The sequence below is a fragment of the Equus caballus genome, chromosome 16 (assembly GCF_041296265.1).
Source record: "Equus caballus isolate H_3958 breed thoroughbred chromosome 16, TB-T2T, whole genome shotgun sequence".
NCBI lineage: Eukaryota > Metazoa > Chordata > Mammalia > Perissodactyla > Equidae > Equus > Equus caballus.
The window spans coordinates 62,405,166-62,426,106 of NC_091699.1; the positions used below are offsets into that span (position 1 = coordinate 62,405,166).

The following is a 20,941-nucleotide window of genomic DNA, read 5'->3' on the forward strand; positions in this document are numbered from 1 at the left end:
AAAAGAAAAAATATTTTGCAAATTTTTTTAAAACAATGACTTTCCTTTGCCAGTAAAAATGACTACAACTTTTGGTATTTCACGTTCTCAATATCACTAAGTAAACACAATGAACAAAGATCTTGAGATTATCCTTTTGAAGGGGAATTACATGTCAGCATGTTTGAGTGGGGCACTGTTGCAATCATTGCTATTAATTCTGGAAAGAGCATTAAAGAACTCCTAATTCATGGACCACATTCCAAGCCAGGAACTACAGCTTATCTTTCCAAGATGGGCATGAAGTCCTGAGGTCCCTGCCTCCTTCCAAGCTCAGAGCACCACAACAAGAGAGGAAATCAACTGTGGGAAACCCTCTGCTCAGCCCCACTTGCTGTAGGTGCTCTGCTCCACAGGTCTGAGATGGGACCAGAAACTCTCAGGCAGCAAGTAACCTAGAGAAGGAGGTGAAGGGGCTTCCACAACTTGCCATTAGTTCTTCGAGGTAACACCAGGTTAAGTAACTCACAGGAAATTATTTGGGCCCATCTCACTATTAAACACATTCATTTCCTTATCCATTAAAAAAGACACAAAACATACACTTTGATAAAAACACTCGAACACACTACATGAGTAACTGAATCAAAATACAATTCCCCTACTGTAACTGAGTTGGCTAAACTAGAAATGAATAAGATTTTACTAACAATGGGGAGATGATAAACTTCAGAATCTCCAGACAATTAAAACAGCACTCCAGGGGACCAGCCCAGTGGCGCAGCGGTTAAGTTCGCACATTCTGCTTCTCAGCGGCCTGGGGTTCTGCTGGTTTGGATCCCGGGTGCAGACATGGCACCGCTTGGCAAGCCATGCTGTGGTAGGCGTCCCACGTATAAAGCAGAGGAAGATGGGCATGCATGTTAGCTCAGGGCCAGTCTTCCTCAGCAAAAAGAGGAGGATTGGCAGTAGTTAGCTCATGGCTAATCTTCCTCAAAAAAACAAAAAAACCCAGCACTCCAGACAACTACTATGTGCAAAGCTCTTTATTACTTCCCTCTCTCTTTTTGGTTATAAATTAGAATTTAATATCAAAGTTGTTTTAAAATAAATTTTTCTTATTTGGTCAGGTTTACTGTCTTAAAGAGAGAGATTTACATATTTACAGACAAATACATCAGAATCCTAGAATTATAAAAGGCTTTAAAGATTATTTTACTTCTTTGTTTTCTAGATAATAAAACTGAGACACTAAGAGATCCTGTGCTAAGTGGTCAAGCCAGAGTGACAGTGCAGATCTCCAGCCTCACTTCTGGGCCTGTGCTTCTGACATTTTCCATTCCTGATGTTGAATTAGAATTCTCACTGGATCTTTCAGACAGACAAATATCTGTCAAGAGTCTCCTAAGGTTAAAACATTGAACCAGGTGTTAACGATGCAGGTGTGAGTCTTTAAAAAGCTGAGCGGTAAAACTCAGAACAAGGGAGAAAAGTAATCTGTTACTGATACAGAGCAAAAAGTAAAATACAAGCAGAATTTTGGTCTTGATGTATGCAAATACCTTCCAGGTTTTTTTCTGCTCTACTCCACCTTGGCACCTTAATATTAAATCTAAATGCAGCAAAATAAAAAGGCAGGAAAAAGTGAGCAGTTTACTTACAAAATCTTTTTAAAAAAATCTTTTGTTGAAAACAAGGTTAACTTACCTCTACATCTGTTTGAAAGTTAAAAAGGTCTATTCGTTGCCAGTTGCTTCCATCCAGGGCTAAGATGTTCCAAGCCTGGGGGGTGGGAGGTAAAGGAGGAGGGATTGGGGTGAAAGAGATATATTTATGTATTTCCAAACTTTTTTAAAAATATACATCAGTTGATAATCAAACATGGAATTATAACGTGTTACGTTAAATATACAAAATGACATTTTAATTTTTAACTGTTTACTTGAACTAAAACATCCTCATTCTAATAAGACTAATATTTATTGATTAAAACTCTGGTTAATACTTTACCTTGGAAATCTGTGCACATCGGCACAAAGTTACTATATCCAAGAAGGAAAATATTCTAGGAAGAAAGGGAAAAAACACAAAAATGAGATGGTGTTAACATTTTAGGATATTTATAACTTGAAAGATACAATCTAATGAGCCATGTGGATAGATCATAAGTTTTTTCAAGATTCCTCAATTTGCAATACACAAATGCAGCATAATTCTACATCACTACCGTGAAATATTAAATGTTTGCACTCACTAAACTTTATTTCCCTTGTTCTAAGACATGGATATGGGACAGCAGATCATAACTTGTTCTACTCAAAGACCCAACTCTCTAATCGCCCAGGCACTAAGCCTGGCAAGAGCTAAATCCTTCTAATTCTCATGCCCCCAACAGTGCAAATCCCTCTTTCAGTGGTAGATGCACCAAACAAATTCAGATGCCTCAGCCTCAAATAACATGGCCAAGAAATGCTCGATGATAAAACCCATTTGGTTTTAAGATGCATTTGTTTACAGGGCAGAAAGATGGAGCTCATTAGCTGGCAAGGTCTACAAGTGACCAGTTTTTCCTGAGCAAAAGCCAAGAAGCCAGAGAAGATGAGAAAGATGGTGAAAAAGAAAAGAAGACAGAAGCAAACAAAAACTTAGTTGACATCAGTAACGTCCCTAGAGGAAGCAGTAGCTGTCAGCATGGCAGGAGTCTGAGTGAGGTCCCAACATTCTGGCAGTGGAGGAGATGAGCTGCTGATGATAGCAGAGTGGCAAATAGCTGTGTGTGCCTCTGCACTGCGCAGTGACAGCTGAAAACAAAGAACAGCTTCATGTGAGAAGAAGGGTAGATGGGGATGAGGTCAAGGACAAAAACAGGATCTCAACTGTCATAGTCCTGGAAGGTAAATATGAGTCTGCGCCTCTGTGTGTGGGATGGGGAGGAGGGTGAGATGAAAAACAGCTACCTATAAAGTTCTTCAAAATTCTTCAAAGGTAACAATGAGTGGAGTTGAAAATCCATTGGCCCAGGAAAGAACAGTAATAAGACATCAGCGTGTTATACGCTACAATAACGCACCCACAAGCAGCACCACACCGCTAGTGACAAGGTAGATACCACGCTACAATACAGGCTTCAATCATTTTCTAGTGAAAAGCAAGGGATAGAAGCCTAAGAGCTGCACTGACCTCAAAAGACTTAATGGAACTTTGTGCATAGGAAAATGCTGGTGGCTGAAAATGTGTATTTAAGTAAATAAATATAAACATATTAAATATATAATATACATATTTCAGGGTGTCTGTATACCTACATTATCTCTATGGGAACACATCTTGCCCCACCCACAGGCCCTCCTGCCTCAAATGTCCATGTTCTGTGACATGTGACCATTCCACAATGAGCCACAACTGATTGTCAGCTCCCTAAAAAACCAAGGACCAGATACAGAAATGAGTATGGTACAATAGTCACATTTCATGCTGGGGTTGGGTTCTAAAGTACAAGCTGAAGGTGAAAAAGGAGTTAGCTAAGTTTCCCTTGAAAATCCCTTAAGAATGTACCACCTTGGAGAATCACATACTCTGTCGCCTCTCAGTAGTAATAACAATACTGATAATAATAAAAATAGTTAACATCGATTATGCACTCACTATGTGCTAGCCACAGTTTATGTTAGTCATTTAATCATCACAACAATGCTATGAGGTGCTATTATTATCTCCATTTTATAGATGAGGACACCGAGCACAGAGAGGTTAAGTAACCTGCCCAGGCCACATAGACAGTAAGAGTGGAGCTAAGATTTGAACCCAGGTAATCTGGCTTGGGAGCTCAAGCCCATGACCACTACACATACTGCCTTAGAAAGTTTAACACAGCTAATTTTCCCACAGGATTGAACTAGATGCTATTTCTTCAACTAAACAGCAGAGGAAGTAGTGTGTCTAGCGAGCCTGCAGTATGGGAAGCAGATGTCTTTAAATGCTAGAATCACGCCACCTGGAGCAAGATGCTCACACAGAGAATGAACAGGTGGAACAGAAGTTCACATTTCTCACCTTAAGCTTATTAGCCAATTTTATGGTTACTGAATGAAAAAGTAGATTGCTTTTAGTATTTACATTATTTCCTCTTTCCCGCCACGAATACACGTAGCTGAACTTGCGCAAGTTAAAAAGGGCATGATAGGTCTCCAAACTGCTGAACTGCAGCCTAAGCCAAATTCCTGAATCATGTTTCAAAGAATAAAATAAATGCCCCGAATGACAGAGCCTGGGATACTGGCAATAGAAACACAGATAGCTAGAGGAGTTTGAGTAGTGGGAAACTGAGTTCTGGCCCTTCCAAAACACGTTTTTCTGGAAATTGCTTCCTGCTTCAAATGTGTAACTTCACCCTTCATTAGCAAAGCACTGCAATGGCAACTTGGTTATAAACAAGTACATACAGGGGTATATGGGAGTGGATGTACTTCTGGACTTTGCACTCTGTTCCACTGGCCTGTTTGTCTTCTACCTTTGTGCCAATAAGACCTTTTTAATTTATGAGGCTTTATAATGTCTTTTTTCTTCCACTGAGAAAGATTCACTCTGAGTTAACATCTGTTGCCAATCTTCCTCTTTTTTTCTCCCCAAAGCCCCAGTGCATAGTTGTATATTGCAGTCGTAAGTCCTTCTAGGTCTTCTCTGTGAGCTGCTGCCACAGCATGGCTACTGACAGACAAGTGGTGTGGTTCTGTGCCCGGGAACCAAACCCAGGCCGCCAAAGTGGTGAGAGTGCCAAATTTTAACCACTAGGCCATCAGGGATGGCTCTATAATAAGGCTTGATGTCTGCTACAGTAAGTCCTTCAACTTTGTTCTCCTGCATCAAGATTACCTTGGTTATTCTTGGCTATTTTTGGTTCTTTGAATTTCCACTCATGTTTTAGAATCAGCATATCAATTTCCATAAGAAAACTTTCTGAAATTCTTATGGGATTGAATTTTTAGAAACTTCAGGGAGAATTGAGAGCTTTACAATATTAAATCTTCCAATCCAGAAACATAATATATTCCATTATTTATTTAGAATTTCTTTAATTTCTCACAGTAATTTTTGTAGTTTTCCACTTAGACACTCTGTTCATCTTTAGATTTTTTTCCTCTGGTTATCTGATGTTGTTACTATTAAAATGGAATTTTTAAAATGTCACTTTCCAGTTGTTGCTAGTATTTAGACAGACTTAATTTTCATATATTTACCTTTTACCCAGTACTATTTCCAAATTCATTAATATAGTCTAATGATTTTCTACATACAAAATCAATTCACTTGTGAATAACGACAATTTTCTTTCTTCCTTTCCAATAATCATACTTTTCGTTTCTTTTTCTTGCCTTATTGAAGTGGCTATGATCTTCTCTAGTACCAATAATGGCAATGAGAGACATCTTTTTCTTATTCCTATCTCAGAGAAAAAGCTGTCGCTCTTTACTCATTATGATATTTACCATAAGGTGTTTTCTGCCTTTTCAATTTTTTAAAATTACTTTGTTATACCCTATAAAATATCTCAGTTTTGCACATGCATGGTTTTAACATCTAACATCTGCTTATCTTCTCTTTTAAAAATTTATTAAAAATAAAAGCAGATAATAGAGTTCTCATATATTACCCCCTACCTTGACATACATATAGTTTCCTCTGTTATTAACATCTTGCGTTAGTATGGTACATTGGTTACAATTAATGAACTAACATTGACACATTATTATTAACTAAACTCCATAGTTTAAGGCTCACTCTTTGTATTGTACAGTTAGTTCTACGGGCTTTGTGAAATACACAATGACAGGTATCCACCATTACAGTACCAAATAGAATAGTTTCTGGCCCTAAAACTTACCTGTGCTTCACCTGTTGATCCCTTCCCCTCCTCCTCATCAACCCCTGGCATCTACTGTGTTTTTCTGAGGAAGATTAGCCCTGAGCTAACATCTGCTGCCAATCCTCCTCTTTTTGCTGAGGAAGACTGGCCCTGAGCTAACATCTGTGCCCATCTTCCTCTACTTTATACATGGGATGCCTACCACAGCATGGCATGCCAAGTGGTGCTATGGTCGCACCTCGGATCCAAACCAGCAAACCCTGGGCTGCCAAAGCAGAACGTGTGAACTTAACTGCTGTGTCACCAGGCCAGCCCCAGTCTACTGATCTTTTTAATGCTTCCATCATTTTGCCTTTTCCAGAATGTCACATACGTGTAATCATACAGTATGCAGCTGATCAGACTAGCTTCCTTTGTTTAGACATATGCATTTAAGGTTCCTCTATGTCCTTCAGTGGCATGATAGCTCATTACTTTTTATTGCCAAATAATATTCCATTGTATGGGTGTACCACGGTTTGTTTATCCATCCATTTAAGGACATCTTGGTTGCTTCCAGTTTTGGTGATTATGTATAATTCTGCCATAAACATTTGTGTGCAGGTTTTTGTGTGGATATGATTTCTACTCAGTTGGATAAATATCTAGGAGTGTGATTGCTAGATTGTACAAGTTTATGTTTATCTTTGTAAGAAACTGCCAAACTGTCTTCCAAAGTGGCTGTACTATTTTGAATCCCCACAAGCAACCAAGGAGAGTTTCTGTTGCTCTGAATCTTGCCAACATTTGATATTGTTAGATTTTTTAATTTTAGCCATTCTAACTGGTGTACAGTGGTACCAAATTGTTAGTTTAGTTTTTAATTCCCTAATGACCTACGATATTAAGAATCTTTTCATATGCTCATTTACCATCTATACATCTTCTTTGGTGAGATGTCTGTTCAGATCTTTTGCCCATTTTTAAAATGGTTTGTTTGTTTTCTTGTTGGGTTTTAAGAGGTCTTTGTATATTTTGGACATCAGTCCTTCATCATAGGTGTCTTTGGCAAATATCTTCTCCCATTCTGTGGCTTGCCTTTTCATGTTCTTAACAGTGTCTTTCTTGCAGGAAATTTTAACTTTAATAAAGTCCAACTTGTCAATTTTGTCTTTCATGAATCATACTTTTGATGTTGTATCTGAAAACTCATTGCCAAACCCAAGGTTACCCTACCTTTTCTCCTATGCATTCTTCTAGAAGATTTCAGTGTTTTTACATTTAGGTCTATGATCCATTTTGAGTTGATTTTTGTGAAAAGTGTAAGGTCTGTTTCTACATTCTGTTTTTGCATATATGTCCAATTGTTTTTGCACATAAGTCCAATTGTTCCAACACCATTTGCTGAAAAAGATATACTTTATCCAATGAATTGCTTTTGCTCCTTCGACACAAGATCAGTTGATTTTATTTGTGTGGTTCTATTTCTAGGCTCTCTATTCTGTTCCACTGATCTATTTATCTATTCTTTCACCAACACCACACTGTCTTGATTACTATAGCTTTATACTAAATCTCTAAGTCAAGTAGTGTCAGTCCTCCAACTTTGTTCTTCAGTGTTGTGTTGGGTTTTCAGAGTCTTTTGCCTTTGCATATAAACTTTAGAATGACTTTGTCAATATCCACAAAATAACTTAGTGGCATTTTCACTGGGATTGTGTTGATTCTATAGATGAACTTGGGAAGAATTAACATTTTAACAATATTGGGTCTTCTTAACCACAGATATATAACATCTCTCCATTTATTTAGATTTTCATTGATTTCTTTCATTGGAGTTTTAGAGTTTTCATCACATACCCCTTGTACAAATTCTGCTAGACTTCTACCTAAGTATTTCATTTTTTGAGCTAATGTAAACGGTATTGTGTTTTTAATTTCAATTTCCAGTTGTACACTGCTGGTAAACAGGAAAGTAATTAATTTTTGCCTATTATCTTATATCCTGTAAACTTGCTATAATAGCTTATGAGTTACAGGAATATTTTGTCAATTCTTTGGGATTTTCTACAAACACAATCATGTCACCTAAAAACAAAGCCAGTTTTATTTCTTCCTTCCCAATGTATACCTTTTCTTTTCCTTCCTTTTCCTATCTAACTGCATTACCTAGGACTTCTAGTACTATGATGAACAGGAGTGGTAAGAGGGGACAATCCTTTTCTTGTGTCTCATCTCAGGGAGAAAGCACCCAGTTTCTCATCAATAAGTGTGGTGTTAGCTGTAGGTTTTTTAAAGATATTCTTGATCAAGCTGAGGAAGTTCCCGTCTATTCCTGGTTTGATGAGAGTTTTTATTATGAATGGGTGTTAGAATTTGTCAAATGCTTTCTCTGCATCTACTGCAATGACCAGATGATTTTTTCTTCTTTAGACCACAGATGAGATGGATTGTACTAATTGATTTTTGAATGTTGAAGCATCCTTGCACACCCAAAATAAACCCCACTTGGTTGTGGCGTATAATTCTTTTTTATACATTGCTTAATTTGATTTGCTAATATTTTTTTGAAGATTTCTGCATCTAGGTCAAGAGAGATATTGGTCTGTAGTTTTCCTTTCTGTAATGTCTTTCTCTGGGTTTGGTATAAGGGTAACGCCGGCTTCATAGAATGAATTAGGAAGCATTCTGCTTCCATTCTCTGGAAGACACTGTATAGAATTGGTACATTTGTAGAATTCACCAATGAAATCATCTGGGTCTGGCGCTTTCTGTTTTGGAAGGTTATTCATGATTGATTCAATTTATTTAATGGATATGTGTCTATTCAATGTATCTATTTCTTCTTGTGTAAGGTTTGGTAGTTTGTGTCTTTCAAGGAATTGGTCCATTTCACCTAAGTTATCAAATTCGTGGACATGTAGTTGTTCATAATATTCCTTTACTGTCCTTTTAATGTCTGTTGGATCAGTAGTGATGATCCCTCTTTTGTTTCTGATATTTGTAATTTGTGTCTTCTCTCTTTCATTCTTGGTTAGTCTGGCTAGAGGTTTACAATTTTATTGATCTTTTCCAAGAACCAGTTTTTGGGTTCATTGATTTTTCTCTATTGTTTTCAACTTCACTGATTTCTGTTCCAATTTTTATTATTTCCTTTCTTTTGCTTGTTTTAGATTTCCATTGCTCTTCTTTCTCCAGTTTCCTAAAATGGAAGCTCAGATTATTGACTTTAGATGTTTCTTTTTTTCTAATTTATGCATTCAATGCTGTGGATTTCCCTCTAAGCACTGCTTCCCACAAATTTTGGTAACATATTTTCATTCTCATTTAGTTAAAAATATTTTAAAATTTCGAGACTTTTTTGGCCCATCTGTTATTAAGAAGTATGTTGTTAAATCTCCAAATATTTGAAGATTTTCCAGCTCTCTTTCTGTTACTGATTTCTAGTGTAACTCCATTGTGGTCTGAAAGCATACTTTGTATTCCTTCTATTCTTTTAAATTCGCTAACATGTATTTTATGGCCCAAAATACAGTCTATCATGGTGAATATCCTGTGATCTTGAGAAGAATGTGTATTCTGCTGTTGCTGGATAAAGCATTCTATAAATATCCATTAGATCCAGTTGACGAATGGCGCTGTTCAATTAAACTATATTATTACTGATTTTCTGCCTGCTGGATCTGTCAATTACTGACAGAGCATGGATGTTGAAGTTTCCAACTATAATAGCAGTTTTGTCTAGTTCTCCTTGCAGTTCTATTAGTTTTGCCTCATGTATTTTTGATGCTCAATTATTAAGTGCATATATGTTAAAGATTATTATATCTTTTTGGAGAATTAACTCCTTTATCATTATGTCATGCCTCTCTTTATGCCTGATAATTTTCGTTGTTTTGTCATCACTGTCTGAGCTTGAGATAGTTACTCCAGCTTTCTTTTGATTTGTTAGTATGGTACATTCTCTCCATCCCTTTACTTTTAATCTATCTCTGTCTCTATATTTAATGTGGGTTTCTTACAGAAAACATACATAAGTGGGTCTTTTTGTTTTAATGCACTCTGAACTTATACCATATTTGTAACTGTTTTCTATTCACTGAACTTTTTTTAATCTTCCATTTTTTCTACATTCTCTGGTTTTAAATGAGTATTTTATATGATTCCATTTTCTCTCCTCTCCTAGCATATCAGTTACATTCTTTTAAAAATATTTTTAGTGATTGCCCTAGAGTTTGCATTTTCTTTTGCCTCAAGGTATATTTTTATTTCGCTTTTGATTTTTTCACTGACCTATTTTTTTTGTTCAGTCCTTTACTCTCCATTTAAGACATCTTTGAAATACTCAAATAACTCAATAATATTGGTATATTTTTGTTGGTTGCTCTGATTATAGTGTACATCCCCATTTTGGTCTACCTTGAATTAATAATATACTTCCACCACCAAAGTAATGATAGACTGCCATTTAATCCTTTCCTATCTTTTGTGCTAATGTTGTCACATATTTTACTTGACATATATTATAACCCAATAATATATTGTTATAATTTTTGCTTTAAACAGTCAATTATCTTTTAATGAATTTTTCAAAAGAGGTAAAAGGTATTTTATATTTACCCACAGAATTACCATTTATAGTGTTCTTCATTCTTTCCTGTAGACCTGAGTTTCATTTCCCTTCTAAAGAACTTCCTTTAGCATTTCTTACAATATGGGAATGCTGGTAATGAATTCTCCCAGCTTTTGTTTACCTAAAAATGCTTTTATTTTTAAAAGATAATTTTGCTTGATATATAATTTGTTTGAGAGGTTTTTTCCCTTTCCTTTCTGCACTTGAAGATCTCATTCCACTGTCTTGTGTTTTGAATTATTTGTTATATGAAGTCAATGAACATTCTTATCGTTATTCTCCAGCGTCTATAAGTTTTCTCTGTCATCTTTTAAGATTTCTCTTCATCTTTGGTTTTCAGTAATTTAACTATGGTATGGCTAGGTGCATTTTTTCATTGTATTTATTCACTTGGCATTCACTGAGCTTCTTAAATCTGAAGATTGTCTGTCATCAGATTTGGGGCTATTATTTCTTCAAACATTTTTATTCCCCATTCTTTCTCTAGACCTCCAATTACATGTATGTTAGACCACTTGATATTACCTCACAAGTTGCTAATTATGTTTTGATGTTTTTTCAATCTTTATTCGTTCGGTGTGACAGTTTGGATAATTTCTAGTAACCTGTATTCAAGTTCAATGATCCTTTCTTTTGCAGTGTCCAATCTGCAGAAAATGATATTTTTAAATTTGAGATATTATTGTATTTTTCAGTTCTAGAAATTTCATTTGATTCTCTTTGGTGTTTCCATTTATCTCCTGAAATATCCCATCTCTTCACTCATTATAACCATTTTCTCCTGCAAATTCTTTAATGAATTTGTAACAGTTGTTTTAAAGTCCTTAGTTACTAATTCCAATAACTGGGTTATCTAAAAGTCTGCTTACATCAATTGTTTTCTCTTGTTTATGGGTCATGTTTTTCTGCTTATCTGTATGTCTCAATTTTAGTCTGTATTTCAGTCATTGTAGCTAAAAGAACAGAGAAGAATATAGTATAACTTTATTTTGGCTTGTTATTTCCCAGAGAGTGCAAGCCCCTTCCTCTGTCTGGAGGTTAAAGTTAGTTTCCACTCATTCAGAATCCTTCTTGAGTTGAGCTGGATCATAGCTAAAATTAAATTTAGATCACTTGTGTTTGGCTCAATCTTCAACCTTCTGAGCCACTACATTAAGAATAAAAGCTTGTCAGTATGTGATCCAGAATGGGTTAGCTGCAGTTTCAGATAGCTTCAGTTTGCTTCTGGATTCAAGTCTGGCAAGTATTCTGAATCCTATCACAGAAGGAATGTGATAGCCTAGACAATTTCTCTCTGCTTATGGGCCTTTTCTCTGTTGCTGCCTTCTTGGTAAAACTTTCTTGGAGACAATAGGGGCAAAGACGAACTAAAGAGGGAGAATTCCTAGGCTGAATTATTTGTTCTTGTATTTGAGTCTCCAAAGCACGGCTGATTTAGCTTCTATGTCTAATGCAGGCCCAGCTGTACCATGACAAGGCATCCACCACCAGGTATGGAAGCTGCTGTAGTCCTCTGCTCACTAAGAAGGGTATGTCTCTCAGTTCAGTTCATTCAGACCTCCTCTTGTCCACTCCTCTTTGCTTGTCCTACAGAAAGCAAGATTTTTAAATTTTGTCTGTAATTTTTCTTGGATTACCATGGAAGCAAAAATCTTTCATGTCCTTCCTAAACAAAAGGAGGAATCTCTATAATAATGTTTTTTATCTCAAGGCCTATTTTATCTTATATTAGTATTTCTGAAGTCTAAAGTTAATCAATATTATCTACCCCAAAACTGTAAATCACTTTAACTCTAATTACCCTCTTCCCATCATCCAACTAAAATTGTTGACTATTTTAGTTCCACCTTCCTTTCACCAAATCTTCCACATAATATATTAGTTATTAGCAATATTTTCTTTCTTTTTCTGGAGTCAGTATTTATTAAGATGTACCCACATGATTACATTTTGTTTAACACTGTTTCTTGTTTCTCATTCATTCCTTCTGAGATCAAATTTATTAAAGTTTATCCTTTAACAGTTCTTTCAGACAGGGGACTTCCAAGAGTTGGAAGATTTTTTTTTACTGTGATCTTTTTTATTGAGGTAAAACTCACATAAAATTAATCATTTTAAAGTACATGATTCAGTGACATTTAGCCCACAATGTTCTGCAAACACCATCTCTATCTAGTTTCAAAATATTTTCACCCAAAAGAAAACACCATACTTATAAAGCAGCCATTCTCTATTCCTCACTCCCCTTAGCTCCTGGCAACTACCGATCCACTTTCTTTCTCCATGGATTTGCCCATTCTGGATACTTCATATAAACAGAATCATACAATATGTGGCTTTATTTCTTACCAAATGTTTTTGAGGTTCGTTCAAGTTATAGCACGTATCAGTACTTCCATCTTTTTTATGGCTGAATAATATCCCCTAGTATGTATATACCACAATTTGTTTATTCATTCATCCATTGAGGGACATCTGGGTTGTTTCCACACTTTGGCTACTGTAAATAATGATGCTATGAATATTCATGTACAAGTATTTGTTTGAGTTTTCAATTCTTTTCAGTATATACCTAGGGCTGGAATTTCCAGGTCATACAGTGATTCTATGTTTAGTTTTTTGAAGAACTACCAAAACTGTTTCCCACAGTGGCTGCACCATTTCTGGAAAAGGTTTTTATTTCATTTTAGAATGATAATTTAGCTGGGTAAAGAATTCTAGATTTACATGTCCATTGGCACATGGAAAATATTTTTCCACTCTTTGCTTTTATTGTTGCTGATGAGAGATCTATTGTCAGTTTAACTGCTAATCCTTTTAGGTAATTTTACTCATCTTGCAGGTTTTTTAAAAACTTTTCTTTGTCTTTGAAGTTCTGCTGTTTCACTATGATGTGTCTAGGTACGAACTTATCTTTATTGATCCGGTTCAAACTTCACTGTGCTACTTCTATTTAAGGATTCATATCTTCAATCCATTCTGAAAAATTTTCAGCCACTATTGCTTTAAATATTACCCCTCTTACATTTTCTCTATATTCTCTGTCTAAATTTCCTTTACACATATGTTGAATCATCTAATCTGACCTTCTGGGTCTCTTAACCTTTTCTATATTTCCATATCTTTCTCTCTCTATGCTGAATTATGTGTAAATTCCCCCATCTCTATTTTCCAGTTTTCTCATTCCCTTTTCAGTTTGATATAATAGCTCTTTAATCAATTTACTCTACCTTATGCTGGATCATATCCTTAGGTAACTTGTCATATTTTATTATGACCTCATTTTCATCTGATTATTGATATGTGGAAAGCTCATGCATCTTGGTTTGTGAAATGGCCCTATGAAATTGTTTTACACTTGATTCTGCCAAGTTTTCCCAAAGGTTTCATCTTTCCAGCATCAATTTTACATTAATTTCTAAGCTTGGAATTTCTTAATCATTCATACATGGGATTAGATTTTTCAAAAAACGACTTTTCCCTCTTCATTCAGAGTCCTGAGCAAAACCAAGGTTTTGTTTATTTTCTGTTTGTTTTTTTTTACAGTCTCATCTTACTTGATAGAGGGAACCTTTCCAGGGTCTCTGCATTATGAAGCAGTCACATATTCAATTTCTCTCCTTGTACAGGCAAGGCCTCATCTCCTTTCTCTGTCTAGCATTAAAATTCCAGCCACTAGCTATTACAGACAGCCTGCCAGCTGGTTTGCTAACCACTCCAGTTATAACTACACTAAGATTATTTCTTTCTTGAACTATGTATTTACTTCTGTTTTATTTTATTATAACTATTGTTTTTCTTTGTTATTTCATGTGAGCCCAATTATAAGGTTACAGGATCCAGAAGTCAAGTGTTCCTTTTCTTTGATGACAATTAACAGCATAGTACATAGAATGCTCTATGGGGTAGAATATCAACTACCCTTCACTTCCACTACTACAGCAAGGAAAACTAGGTACATGATCTAGTTGATTTTTGATTAGACACATGACTTATGATGTTGACTAATGTGAAACTTAAAAGTCTGTGCTCTGCTGAATAGAATAAAAATTATATGCCCTATCCTTTATAGGTAGATATATGAATATTTATGAAGGGTTTTTGGGTGTATTATAAGACTAATGCATCCTGCAAACAATTTTTTTACTAAACAGCAATCAAGTATAGAAGGAAGAACATAAGATGTGAAGTCAAGGCCTTGGTTGAAGTCTCATATCTACACAGACCCTTTAAACTCCAAATTCCATGTTCTTAACAACCGTGGAATCTTGATCAAGTCATTTAACCTTTAAGTCTCAGATTTTTCATCTGTAAAATGAAGATAATTAAAAACTGCTCTATCTACTTCAAAAGACTGTTTTGAGTATCAAATGATGATTATGAAATTGCTGCAGTGTATTCAAGAAACACTCCTTTTTTTCTCCAAAATAATAATCATTAGTAAACTTTAGGCTGAATGGATGGTGCACATTGAGAACAAATTTTTAAAAATGAATAAAAAGAAATATCAACAGTTTCTCTCAAATTGGAGGCAGAATCTTTTTCACCCCTCGAGGAATATTCACCCTGAGCCAACATCTGTTGCCAAACTTCTTTTTTTTTTTCCCTTGAGGAAGATTAGCCCTGAGCTAACATCTGTGCCAATATTCCTCTATTTTGTATGTGGGCTGCCGCACAGCACAGCTGACGAGTGGTTAGGTCCGCACCAGGGATCTGAACTCACAAACCCAGGCTGCTGAAGTGGAGCATGCCAAACTTAACCACTACGCCACAGGGCCAGGCCCTGGAGGCAGAATCTTAACAGGACTTTAGGAAAGTGTGAGGAACTTTAAATTGTCACACAAACGTCAGTTGTTCTGCCAGGAATTGCTGTGAGTTAAGAGTGTCAGCAAGCCCCAGAATATGACAACTGTTGGCATTTATGTATTTATACACATCCTCTTATGGGACCACCATCGTATACGCGGTGCATCATTGACTGAAACATCCTTATGTAGACATGACTGTATTTTACCTGAACATCCAAAATACTGATGTGTTCTTTAAGCAAATGTTAAACTTGAGGTTATTGAGAGAGGATTTGTTTAGTGATGTTATCAAAATGGAAAAAAAAAACCTTAAATTCTCCATGCGTTTTTTTTGAAGGTCATCCTCAAAGAACTATGAGACAAACAAACATTTACTCAGACTGCTGAGACGAGGAAATTCTGAAACTCAATCACCACTTTTCTCCCTACAGTCTAACCCCTTCAGAACCACATGATGCAAAGACTCCGGTTTTCTGAAAGGAAATCAGATGAAATCTCACACTAACCCTCACTGAATAGTAATTATGTTGTTGTTAATGTATTGTTGATGCCGACACCTAGCGACCCTGTGTACAGCAGAGCAGAACCCTGCCTGGTCTTTTTGCACTGTCCTCTCATCTTCCAGAGCTGGATCAGACAGTGCTCCGCTGCTATTCACAGGGTTTTCATGGCCAATTTTTTCAGAAGTGGGTGGCCAGGTCCTACTTCCTAGTCTGTCTTAGTCTGGAAGCTCTAATGAAACCTGTCCACCACGTATTTCATGTCCACTGATATACCAGTGGCATAGCTTTCAGCATCACAGCAACACACAGCTACCACAGTATGACAACCAACAGACGGGTGGTGTGGTTCCCTGACTTTGGGAAACGAACCCGAGCCACGGCAGTGAGAGCAACAAATCTTAACCACTGGACCACCAAATAATTATGAGGTAGCACAAATAGAGTTAACCACTTCAGAAATGTTTCCAAAAGTGCAGATACTATTTACACTTGCTATCTCAGAGTGTGAGAGCTGAGGTATGTTAAAGAGAGATGTATCTTTTTCTTCATGCATCTTTTAACCATCACTTGCTAAAACTATCAAGTTTTTAAATTTAAAATCTAATAAAGAAAAGAGCAAAGAAAGACAATGAATCCAGAATAGCAAAATTAGCCTCACATGAATGCATAGTCTCTCTTTGGTTTTGACTCTCCACATTTTCAAGGGAAGTTAAACCTAAGTTAATTAGCTCATTATTAAAACCTGTAATCAGCAAATTTTCTGACAAAGAACAGACATTTTTATGGCTGGGTTCCAATTTTTCTATTACTAATTCATAAATAAAGGTGTCATCATAAATGTTGAGCACTAACTAATAACTAAAATAAAACATAGCATAAAAGGAAATTAGTCAGCCTGACTAAAATTATTTAAAAGACATTTTAACAAGAAGGATACAGTCAAAGGAAAGATCAATGACTTCATGCAAATGCAAGACACTTTACAATGATCAATCTACTTCTGCCATAATGCCAGTGATCTTAAAGAATCCATAATTGAGTTCCTAGAAGAAAGATTTAATTTTTAAAACATAAGTCAACTAATTGATGGGAAACATGAAATTTTCCAAGTTTAGACAACTGCATCATAAACTGGAGAAGGAAGATTTGCAAAGTCAACATTGGACAGAAACCAATGTTGAATGTATTATTAAGATTGAATCAAATCAAATTGAATCAAATTACAATAAAGGATGAATAAAGTTAACTTTGGACTTTAAAAAAGTCATTTGAGAAATTAACAATGAACTTAGTAAGGTGGCAATTCAAGAGGTTTCCATAGCATTGGGAACAATTCTGAACGGAATGGGAAACAAGATATTAATAAAGGTTAGGAACACCTAACCCTAAAAGATAGCAAAGGGAAGACGCAGCAACAAGACGGTTAAGCACAAGAACAAAAAACAGTAAGCAGAAGACAAATTGAGAAAAGAAAAAAATGTAATAGGCCCTCTTCATACCTTTCAAACTTTTCACAAATCTTTTTATTAGGAATATTTTGATACCTACAAAAGAATTTATGACACTTTGTAGTCCTTAATAATAAAAATAGTATGAATCACTACTCAAACTTAAAAACTAGAACATTACCAGTATCACTGCACCTACTTTGTGGCCCTCCCTTGTTTCCTTCCTCCACTTCTCAACCAATAAATATGCTCAGAATTCCTGTTTTTCATTCCCCTGCCTAATAGTTTTATCACAATGTATACATTCCTAACAATATACCATGTATTTTGCTTGATTTTGAATTTTATAAAAATGGTACACGCTGTGTATAGTCTTTTGCAACCAGCCTTTTTTCACTCAGCATTATAATACTAAGATTTATGCATGCCATTTTGTGGGACTGTAGTACATTTCACTGCTTTAGAATATTTTGTATTTCAGTTAACGAACATTTGGTTGTTTTCAATATTTTTGCTATTATGAATAGTGCTGCTATGGACATTTTTATACATGTTACCTGGCCACAAAGTGTACATTTGCAAGAACTTCCTTAGGGTATACTCAAAAGTAGCAATGCTGTGTCACATGTTCAATTTTATAAGACAATGATAATTACTTTCCGGGTACACACCTATACTTCATTTCCTGGCTTCCCTTGCAGGTACATGTAGCCACATAACTCAGAGCTAGCCAGGGAAAGTGAGCTGGCTGGGGGGAAGCTGTAGCTGAAGACAGCAGAGTTTCCTTCAACCAGGTCCTCAATAGCTGCACAGAGCAGGGCTGCCCTGCTGACTTCATAGAACACACCTAATTCTACTAGTTGAGTAATAAGTAAACTTCTGTTGTGTTTAAGACATAAGAAGTACATGAGATATATATGCCTACTCTAAATACACTAATACAGAAAGAGATACCTTGAAACGGGGTGCTTCTAGAATGAAAGCCTAAAATATATGATCTCTACCTTGTGGCTAACAGCACAGCAAACATGTATCAGAGCTGGGAAGATGAAGACATTTGTTATGTGATATTTCTAACCATGATAACATGGAGAGCAGAAAAGCATGTAGCTCTAGAGAAGAAGTTGGAAAGTGTCAAAATGTTTGTGAATAATGGTTTCTCCTTGCTATATTGAGCAACGCATTACAAGAAACAAAATACTCAGGAAAGAACTGGTGGTTTGCAAGCAGAAATAAAAGGGGAGACAGTACAGAAACTGAGGGCCTCAGACAGTTGGAACAGCCAACTATTTCTAAAAACCATATGGTAGAAAATAAGACTTAAAAATACCTTAAGAGATTATTCAGACTTCTCTGTTAAACATAATAACTAAACCCTGTAGCAAAGATCAGATGAAAGTAGCCCCCTTTCATTCCAAGCCTGTTTCAGATGTCTCAAGATAGACACCACGGAGAAAGAAAGGCATAGGAGCCAGGAAGCAAAAAATCAAATAAAGGAGGCCTGAGAGTACTCTAAGAACTGTGGGTGTGGTTACTGGCACAGGGAACTAACTAGAATCAGACGGATTAGAAGACCACCAAATTGTTAAATTCTCTCAAAGAATCCATAAGCCTAGCCTAAAATATGCTGTGATGATAAACTAATCCCCAGGCCTCCAAAACTGCACAGGTGGGAAATGGCTGTGAAATAAAAATAGCCCCTAGGAAAGGCATATTCCCTAACATCCACTTCAGACACAGTTAGGGAAGATAACGGGCAAGGAAGAACCTTCCAGAGGTTAAAGTTAAGAGTCAACAAGACCAATGGTAAGGGAATCCCTTTCAGAAAATAGAATAGGAACTTCCCCTACTGCTAGGACAAGGGGGACTTCACAATGCCTGCCTAGCAGAATCTCCTCATTGCTATAGAACAGTAACTGCTGTGTGTCTTCCTTTCCTCCCCTTTCCAAATTTTATTCTGTATTGCAGTTATCCTGCCCCTGTCCTGAATAAGGAGTGACGGACAGCAGTTGGGAGAAGGTAACAAAACCATGAAGCACCACATGCCGATCTGATGGAGAGGACTGCATATCACCCACAGATCCCCGAGCTGGATGTAGTGAATGGATGGGATCCGGTTTACCTCTTGGGGATGAGGTATGTTGTGTGTGGAAAGAAGGGGCATCAACACGGTACTCTGGTTACCAGAAAGGTAAACTATGACATAAGAGGCTAGCTGCTCACCAAATTTCATGTTTTTCTCTTCTTCCTGGGCATACATGTGGTCTAACTATGGATTTTGGAGAACAGCTAGCAGCCATTGCCTCTCTTGCAGTTAGGTGAGGCTATGTAGTTGAATTACTCTCAAGTGAATGTGAGAACACGATATATGCCACTTTCAGGCCTGGTCCATAAGCATTTCTCATCACGCTCCCCCACGCACTGATCTAATCTTACTGTAGATTACACCATGTGCCATCAACATTATAGGTCATCATGTACGTCTGCCACAAAATTGTATAATAGAAATTTTTTTAAAAAAAGAATAAAAGGATTGAAAAATAGATACTAGGCAAAAGAAAGCTGGTGTCACTATATTAATATCAGATAAAAAAGATTTCAAGATAAGAAACATAAAGGAGAATAGAGATGATAGCTATATAATAATAAAACATTCACTTCACCATGAGGATGTAATGACTTAAAATGCATCTGTACGTAATGCTGCCTCGAAATACATAAATAAACAATTGACAGAACTATAACTAGGATAAGACAAAGAACCCACTATAGTCAGAAACTTCAATATACTTCTCTTGGCTGCTGACAGGCCAAGGAGTCAAAAACCAGCAAAGGTTTTAATCATTTGAAAAACAAGTTTGGGATTCCAGTTCAAGATGATGCTGCAAGAAGATCCTAAACCCAACTCCTCCCACAGCCACACCAAATCTACAGCTGCATGTGGAACAATTTCCTCTGAAAAAACCCCAAAACTCGCTGAGTGACTCCTGCACATTGCGTAAATGAGGAAAAAACCCATATCAAAGTGGATACGAGAGGCTGAGACACAACCTCACCATAAACCCCACCCGTGGTGTGGTGACTCACAATGGGGAGAGAACTCAAAATGCCAAACTTCTCCCAGAGGAGCGAAGGGTTTGAACCTACACCAGACACCAAAACTTTTAAGACCTGCACCTGACAGACAACCTCCAAAACATCTAGCTTTGAAAGTCAACAGGGCTTGTGTCCACAAGACCCACAAGGCTACAGTGAAGTGAGAAATGGTTCATAAAGGGCTAAGGCGCACAGACTCACCCATGCCAGGCCCCAGTGCAGAGGCAGCCAACCGAAAAGTGCCCAGACTTTCTGTGAAAGACGCTTATTTGCTTATCTCAAAGCATCAGTGTAAGGAGCAGGCATCTAATTTAACACACATCTAGGGGCCTACGGAAATACTCTCCATGGACAGAGGCCAGTGTGTGCCATCTTTGCACTCTCCCTCACACCAGCCAGTGGGCATCAACTTTGAAGTCTTCCTCTGCCTCACTTCAGCTCTCCAGTATCTCCCAGAAAGGGGCTTGTACCCTAGTCTGATGCCCAGATTTTTGTGGTTGCTGCCTGTGGGACACCTTTAAGCCACCTGGCTCTGGTGCCCGGGAGGACTTACACTTGCGGGTCCCACAGTATTGTAAACAATGGAGAAAGCGTTGTTAACCAGCTACCACCTCGAGGGCACCCTAAGAGGC

At 36.9% G+C, this 20,941-nt stretch overlaps 1 protein-coding gene across 19 annotated transcripts in view; it reads right to left on the bottom strand.

The window, feature by feature from the left end:
• The window catches only part of FBXL2 (F-box and leucine rich repeat protein 2), a 126,501-nt gene that overhangs the window by 73,859 nt on the left and 31,701 nt on the right, over positions 1 to 20,941 (bottom strand). For 12 of the 19 annotated variants that reach the window (XR_002800726.2, XR_011426984.1, XR_011426983.1 and 9 more), the window contains 2 exons: positions 1,990 to 2,044; positions 1,687 to 1,761 (listed from right to left, as the gene is read on the bottom strand). Coding sequence is in view for 2 of the 19 variants with exons in the window: in XM_023620782.2 (XP_023476550.2) it covers positions 1,687 to 1,761; positions 1,990 to 2,044 (130 nt within the window). In the remaining 17 variants the exon portion in view is untranslated. Of the gene's footprint in view, positions 1 to 1,686; positions 1,762 to 1,989; positions 2,781 to 11,922; positions 12,042 to 20,941 lie in introns of all 19 variants that reach the window. The other 7 variants (XR_011426988.1, XM_070238059.1, XM_070238054.1 and 4 more) reach the window with 2 other exon arrangements.